This window comes from Coenobita brevimanus, chromosome 2 (assembly GCF_032717465.1).
Source record: "Coenobita brevimanus isolate Jiangsu-jjx chromosome 2, ASM3271746v2, whole genome shotgun sequence".
Classification (NCBI taxonomy): Eukaryota; Metazoa; Arthropoda; class Malacostraca; order Decapoda; family Coenobitidae; genus Coenobita; species Coenobita brevimanus.
In genome coordinates this window covers 21,622,913-21,631,753 of record NC_136955.1, presented here as the reverse complement: position 1 = coordinate 21,631,753, position 8,841 = coordinate 21,622,913, and the positions used below count along the sequence as shown (strand labels likewise).

General features: G+C 40.1%; 1 protein-coding gene across 1 annotated transcript in view; it reads left to right on the top strand.

Annotated features, from left to right (window-relative positions):
• Positions 1-8,841, top strand: part of LOC145391813 (zwei Ig domain protein zig-8-like) — a 38,096-nt gene that overhangs the window by 9,981 nt on the left and 19,274 nt on the right. Inside the window, exon 4 of the mRNA XM_080266305.1 lies at positions 6,082-6,289. Coding sequence (XP_080122431.1) covers positions 6,082-6,289 — 208 coding nt within the window. The remainder of the gene's footprint in view (positions 1-6,081; positions 6,290-8,841) is intronic.

Genomic DNA, 8,841 nt, shown 5'->3' with positions numbered 1-8,841 from the left:
TCTTTTCCTCTCGTTTCCTCCCCCTCATCCCCCTTCCTCTCTCTCCTCTCTTTACTAATTCCTGTTATCAGCTTATCAGTAGTGTGCAGATTAATGGAAAGATTCAAAAGAGATAAAATAGTTAATTATATAGAAATTAATATAATTAAATATAATCAAAGACTCGCAGCATGGATTCAAACATCGATGTTAATGCTCAACTAATTCATTGGACTTCTTCCATGATGTTTACAAATCATATGACAACTCAAGACCAGGAGATATTATAATTTGCCTCGACTTTAATAAAGCATTTGACACTGTCCCTCACAAGCATCTCGTAAGCAAAATAGAAGCCCATGGAATAGAAGGAAATATGGAGAAATGGTCACAAGACTGGCTTTCAGACAGAAAACAACGGGTTGTGGTAAGCGGAAAGGAGTCCAAATGGCGTGATGTGATGAATGGCATTCCCCAGGACTCAGTACTTGGGCCGATACTTTTTATTATCTACATAAACGACATAGATGAGGGTTTAAAATGTAAAATATCCATATTTGTAGACTATACTGAAATAACCAATAAAGTAACTACAACGTTTCATTGGCAGCAGTTACAAAATGACCTTAATACTTTGGCAAGCTGGACAGAAAAATGGCAAATGGAATTCAACTCAGAAAAATGTAAAGTACTTCATATTGGAAATAACAGCGTCCATGCGAATTGCAAAATGAACAATATCCAGTTATCGCGTACAGACAATGAAAAGGATCTTGGTGTGATAATATCAAACGACCTAAAAGCAAGTAAGCAATGCACCGAGGTGGTTAAAATTGCAAACAAGTTGCTGGGATTTATTGGAAGGACTTTAGAGTTTAAATTGGAAAAAGACCTACTTGCCTTGTACAACTCGCTGGAGCACCCCTATCTCGAGAATTGTATGCAGTTCTGGTCTCCGTACCACAGAAAGGACGTGGAAATAACAAAGAAAATACAGCGAAGAATCACAAAAATGATACCACGATTGAGAAACAAACCATATGAGGAACGCATTGAAGAACTTAAACTATTTAGCATAACGAAACGCTGGTTAAGATGTGGCCTTATTGAAGTTTTCAAAATCATGGAGAGATGTGACAACTTGGACATGAATAAACATTTTGAAATAGAGCGGTCGAACCAAACCAGGAGTAATTGTTGCAAAATTATAGGAAAGCGTTTCCAATCCCATGAAGCAAAATACTTCTTGAACAGAATCGTATATATCTGGAACAGATTACCCTCAGATACCGTGAACAGCATCTCAGTTAAGACATTTAAAAACGAAATATACAAGTTCTTGCACAAGAATCCTCAGCTGACTGTTCTGTCCGAATAACATACTTTTACCAGCAATGCGTGAGTTTGTTCCCCTCCTGTCTACAAGACACTCCGTAAACTTAACGTACCCGTACATAGCGTCGCGTCGAGTCATAATATGTTTATCAATTTGTTAAATGCAAACAAAGTAGTATAACCACAGAGAAGGATCTGCACAGATAGCCCTGAGTTAATAGTCACTACTCTTACTTTCGACCTGTGATGGGCAGTGGATCACTGAGGGTCCCTGTTAGTTAATTGACCATCATCGTGATTTTTTTAATGTATCAGGGATCACTGCTTCAGGAGGTAACTTGTGTATTTCTTCCGCATGGGAAAGTTCCTTGTCACAGTGAAGTGAACTGAGCTGCGGTCTGATTAACTGCTGCCTTCCTTTAAAGCGCCAGGCAAGACAGCTACACCACCCCTGAACATCCACACTCTGCATTTTCCACATTGTGTCTACAGACGCCCCGTTATCTCAGTGCACCCGTACATAATGTCATGCCTTCTTTATTTATTTATTTGATTATTTATTTCACTTTATTAATTTCTCTTTCAGGTAGCTTATAGATAAAGTATTATACAATGTAACTTTTCCTTTTCAGTCTTTCCTATGAAATTTCCATGTCAGTTTTTCCATGCTCCATGCAGGTCCTCCTCACTTTTTTCCTGCCAGTTATAACTGGAGGGTTTGGAGGCGGGGGGAAGCCTTCTTGCTTTACTATCCTTATCCTTCAGCATGTAGATTTAGATCTCGTAGTTATAGTCTACTCTGTAACAAGCAGCCTTGAAAGGACCATAAGCTCTGTTGCTGTTTGCTTTCCTTTGTATTCTTCCTTTCTGTCCTCATCCTTCTTTCTCTTTCGGTTCCCTCTCTTCCCCTTTCCCTTTCCTCATTCCCCTCCTCTCTCTTCCTCTCTCCCCTCCCTCATCTTCTTCCTCTCGCTTCCTGTCTCTTTTCGCTCCCTTCTTCCCCTTCCCTCCCCGATCCTCCTTTCTATCCCTGGTCCTCATTCCCTTTCCTCTACTCGCTACTAATCCCTGTCTTCCCCTCATACCTCTTCCTGTCTCTCCTCATCCCTCTCTTACATTCCACCCCTCGTCACCCCTCTCCACTTATTCCCTCTTCACTTCCACCTCCTCAGTAAATTTTGGAATGGACAAAAATGGAACAAAGCCAAGAAGAAGGACTGCAGAAAATAAATGAGGAAAAAAAGCGAGGTGATTCAGTAGAGGAGATGTATTTATTGAGCACGTGCAAGCAAGAGGGGAGGGAGGGAGAGAGAGTGAGAGGAGAAGGAGAGAGAGTGAGAGAAGGGGGGAGAGACAGGGAGAGGAGAAGGGAGAGAGAGGGAGAGAGGAAAGAGAAGAGAGGGAAAGGAGGATGGGGTGGAAAGGAAGAGAGAGGAAAAATGATGGGACAGAGGGGAAGTGAGAGGAAAGGAGAGATGAAGATAGGGGAAAGAAGAAAAACGAAAGGGAAAGAAGAAAAGATAAAAAATAATCCACGAGGGAGAGGGAGGAGAGAAGAGAGAGAAAGGGAGGGGAGGGGAAGGGTTGTGGGTAAAAATAAAAGATAGAAAGAATTATAGATAAAGAAAGAGCATGAGACAAAAATAGCACAACTGACCAGAAATATATATATATATATATATATATATATATATATATATATATATATATATATAACTGTCATTTAGATTGAAAACATGGCATAAAGCTCTGTTGGTGGACCTGATTAAAATAAAAGCGTATTATTTATTATGCACAATGTCATTAAGTGGGAATATGAAATGAGTATGCTGTATATGCGTAGTGGATGAAAAATAAAGTAAAATTAGTGCTATAATAAATTCAGTGACAGACAAACAAAATGACGTACATACATACATACATACATAGTCAGACAGACAGACAGACAAACAGACAGACAGGTAGACAGGCAAGAATGGTAAAAGGGTGGGCTGGGGTGAAAGGGAAGGATGAAGGAGGGAAGGGATGGATGGGATGAGAAGCGGAGGAAGGAAAATAAGATAGAAGGAAATAATGAAAGAGAGAAGTGAGTGGATGTGAGGAGTATGGATAGGAAGGTCCACATGGTGGAGTGAGGGAAGATAGGGACAAGGGGGAGGAGGAAATGATAGAAAGAAGGGGAGAGGGAGGAAAAGAAAGAGGAGGAGGAGGAGGCAAAAAGAAAGCTGAAAGAAAGGATAATGAAGGGAAGACCGGAGAGAAGAAAGGAAGAAAGACAAAAGAACATGTAAATAATAATAATAATAATAATGATAATAATAATAATAATAAGTTTTATTTCGTCAATAACAACATAGCTAATAGTATTTATAAAACACGGTTAATATTGTCGTGGTGCCTTATATAAGTAAAGTGTTATATATACGTGGAAGAAGGAAGAGAGGGGATAGTAAGAGGAAAATGAATAAGAGGTAAAAAGGAGGAAAGAAAAAAAATGTATGTATGAGGCAGGTGTTGACAACCATCATCCATTCACTTTATGTAGTGCTACCCACTTCTTTCATCACCATTATCATTCTTCTTCTGTGTTTGCCCTTCTCTCTTCCTATTTGTCCCATCTTTCCTGTCGGTTTTTACTACTCTTCTTTCCGTTTCAGGTGGCTTTACATTGAGTGACAAGCCAAATGATTTCCTGTAAGCCAGGAAACCATTTACAACGCTGGGTAGTAACCACATAACAAACGCATACTGGTTCCCTTTGTGTCAGCAGGTAGGTTGGTGGAGGGTTAGTATCCCTCTCCGTAAAACAACAAACTCAGAAACAAGTGGCCACCCCTTACGGGATTATAGCGTCTGTTTAAAGATAGAGATAGATGAGGTGAAACATGAAGAGGGCAGGATGAAAAAGAAAGAGAGGAAGCAGAAGGGAGAGACGGGAAGGAGATAGAGGAACAAGGGAAAGAAGAGCACGAAGGGAACTAAAGAGGAAAGGAAGGAAGAGGTAACTTGTTATGAAGATGTGAGAAGGGAAGGTAGCGTGAAGCGCCTATCTACTAAAATTGGACACTTAGTTGGAGGGATGAGGACTTGAAGTTGGCGATTTATTACTTCATAAGCAAAGGAGATCAAGAAATAGGTATACAGTATGGATTATGATGATGACGATGAAATATATGAGTCCACGACTAACTTTCTTACATCCAGTTGCTTTTAATTTCATAGGTATAAGGCTTGATATGGACTCAGAAATGAAGTCCAACATTTCCCCATTTTCATATCTTATCATTACAGAAGCTGACTGTCATCGTAATATTCAGCGATAATAGGCCACCATCCATTTATTCATTATTGTAACCTTCCAGATTACTTAAGAATTAAAAGCAGTCTCTCAAACTCATTATCTTCTCTTAACTTCTGCACAACCAGATGTCCTTCCCGAACAAAATAAAATTTCCTTGTAGAAAACACACACACACACACACACACACACACACACACACACACACACACACACACACACACACACACACACACACACACACACACACACTCCTATGCTACCACACCTCGGAGTCACATTTGACACTGTCACACAATACAAGGCCACACTTCGCTCTGACTTCTATCACGTTGTCACTACCCTCCACCAACCAGACCTGATTATACCACACCGCACAGTTGCATCTTACAATGCCGTATCTTACAAGGCCACAACACACACACACACACACACACACACACACACACACACAACTTACACTACCACATCTTATAGCACACACCTCAGAGTCACATCTCATCCTACCACACTAAACCAGGCAACACCTCATACTGCCTCGCCTCACACTGTCGCACATCTCATTATCACTCGTCACTCAAACAAACTTCACACTTACATTTCACACTGCCACATTTTACAAGGCCACATCTCACATTGCCACACCCCACAGTGTTACATCTCACATTGTCATTCATCACAGTCCACACTTCACACTGTCACAGCTCAGAGTCACGCCTCGCTCTCACACCTCACCATGCTATACATATCATTCTGCCGCACCTCGCAATGCCATGACTGGTACCACGTCTCACAATACTACGCCTCAGACAGCCATACTTCACACTGCCACACATCACACTGCCACATCTGTCGTGTCACATCTCATAATGTTACATTTCACACTATCACAATTCACAATACCACACTTCAAAGTCACATAGCACAGCCACACCTTACACTGCCTCACACCACGTTGTTACAGATCACACTGCTATACATCACATTTCAACAAATCACACTACCATGGGTCACACACCACAGCATAACATCCCACACTCCCATAAGTCACACCTCACAATGCCACAGGCCACATTATAACACCCCATACTACCACATACCACATTACTGCACCTCACATTGGTAACAGCACTCTGCCGCATATCAGTCACATGACACACTGCCACACCTCACACTGCCACATACCCCACGGTCACATCCCACATTACCACACCTCACGTACCAAACCTTACGCTGCCACTTTTCACAGCCTCACCTTACATTGCTACACCTCACATTACTTCACAGACATCTCTCTAACACTCAATAACTACTTAATTTCCAAGTACTTCCCCAGATTTCTTGCAGTTTACATACAGAGGTGGCAGGAAGGATGTATGGTCTGTAGGAGGTGCACATGGTAAAAGGGAGTACCCAGTTTTCACAATACAGAATATACACTTACACATCTGCTTATAATTTCCTTACAGAGGCGGCAGCTAGGATATCGGGACCAAAGGAGGTTCACATGGTAAGCGGCAGCAGCATCAACTTAACATGTGTGGTTAATGGCAGCACGGAACCTCCACAATACATCTACTGGTACCGTGGAACCACTTTGGTGAACTACAGCTCCAGGGGCGGCATCAGCGTAGTGACAGACAAGCTTTCACGTACGTCAAGGCTCATCCTCACCAGGTGCCATATTCAAGCTTTGTTGAGCTTTAAGCTGTGTGTTTGAGGTTGCTTCTCTTTGGCAAAATCACAGCGTTTCATCAGTATGCCTGTGTATACTTTTATCTTCACCAATTACATTTACATACTTTCTTGAGCATCTTCGATTATAGTTTTAGCTTCACGAACAATATTAACATTTTTTGATCTTGATTTTTTTTTTATTGCTTGTTGTTGCCATTATCATAGGTCTCTTCTTTATTGGCTTAGTTTGTTTTATCTGGGACATTGCTTTATTTATTTATTTACTAACTTTGTGTTTGTGTCCAACTTTGGACAAATACTATAGCACATTCTCTGAGGCCTAGTAGTCCTCCTATGTGCTATACACCTTCACATATAATAATAATAATAATAATTATTATTATTATTATTATTATTATAATAATAATAATAATTATTATTATTATTTTTGTTATTATTATTATTATTATTATTATTACTATTTATTTCATTTCGATTATTACATTTCTTGGCAAAATTTGTGTATGAAGTTGAAAGTTTGAACTTTGAGCTTCAGTTTTACACGTACCAAACCTATTTTTTTTTTTTTTTTTTTTTTAGCTCTTATTCTGCATCGTTAATTTTCTTTTAGTTATATTTACAAACCTCCTTGACTTTACGTTGTGAAGAACCCATTTTTTTTCTTTAATATCCATTCCTACAACTATCGAACATTATTAATATATTGAATGAACATTAAAGTAAGAGGGGAACATATACCGTGACTCATAACAACAATTATTGCCCCCGGGAAAAGAGCATAAAAAAAAAAAAAAGTTAACCTCTTCAGTTCGCTGATGTCTTCTTTTCTTCTATTATTGAGAGAGAGAGAGAGAGAGAGAGAGACACACACACACACACACACACACATACTCAGAGAGAGAGAGAAAGAGAGAGAGAGAGAGAGAGAGAGAGAGAGAGAGAGAGAGAGAGAGAGAGAGAGAGAGAGAGAATTTTATTTACTATTTTGAGCAATGAACATCTTACCTGTCGACGAGATTTAAGAAAGGTTATACCTGATCCTCCAGCTCGATAGGTGACCCCACAGCTGAGGAAAATCGTCTGACCTGAGCAAGATCAACTTATTAGAGGTTATCGTGTGTAAAAGGTCGGGTTCTGAATGATATTGTTTACACTTTCATCATTTCAAGCATTTTGTAGGAATAATTTTTTTTTCTGCCTCTTGGATCACCTGAAACGTGAATTTGGTAGGCTGCAGGCTTAAGTTCCCATTCTCCTTCAGCCCACCACTCTTCTTCAGTCTACCATTCTCCTTCAGTCTACCATTCTCCTTCAGCCCACCACTTTTCTTCAGTCTACCATTCTCCTTCAGCCCACCACTCTTCTTCAGTCTACCATTCTCCTTCAGCCCACCATTCTCCATCAGTCCACCATTCTCCTTCAGCCCACCATTCTACTTCAGTCCACTATTCTCCTTCAGGACACCATTCTCCTTCAGTCTACCATTCTCCTTCAACCCGTCATTCTCCTTCTGCTCACCATTCTCCTTCAGCCCATCATTCTCCTTCAGCCCATCATTCTCCTTCAGCCCACCATTCTCCTTCAGCCCACCATTCTCCTTCAGTCCACCATTCTCCTTCAGCCCACCATTCTCCTTCAGCCCACCATTCTCCTTCCGCCCATCATTCTCCTTTCGGGGGATAGGGAAAGAGTTCAGAGATATTTATATAGCCAGGCAGTTCAGTCATCCAATTATATCGGTGCCACCACATGAAGGCGTCTCTCTCTCCAGGATCACTGTTTCAACCAAACTAAATAATAATGTAAAAAATCGACCACAGAAACTGAATTCTTTTATTAACTAACTGCCTCGAACACTTGTCATTAAAAAATAAGTATGTGTTTGATGACGTCTGTATTTTATTAGTCATTGCAAACTGTTTATTTGTGTTCTTTTTATCTAGTTATTTATTTATTTTGCTCTCCCATGGACGAGGGTTTATTTAGGTACAATATTGCACTCCATTAAAAAAGTCTCCCTTGTGATAATTTAACATTCTAGAGATAGCAGAGAGAGAGAGAGAGAGAGAGAGAGAGAGAGAGAAAGGAAGGAAGGACGGAAGGAGGAAAATCTCATTGAATCAGGCAGAGAGACAAAGTATTTTTGGAGATCACTACCAGGCAAATCTTAACGTGAAATATGGGACGAAAAACTGATTCACGAGAACATTAAAACCAGGGAGAAAGTTGTTTATCCTCATTATTAAGTTAACCTTTTTATACCACCGACGCTATATTATTTGTATGCCTGTTATCACCAGACGATTTTATTTATTTTTGTGGAGACCACGAACTAAAGAGGTTAGGTATATAGCCTTAATAATTATCTTCAGTTATGAGTCTGTATCAAATCGGAAAATAAAATCATCTGTTGATAGTGTGGTTGTAATGAGTCACAGGTGATGACGATTTAAGCTGACTTGTTTTTCCACTCCAGATGATTTTTTTCCCACTTAGGGCAGACCACTAGACTCTTTTTACTCTCACATGGC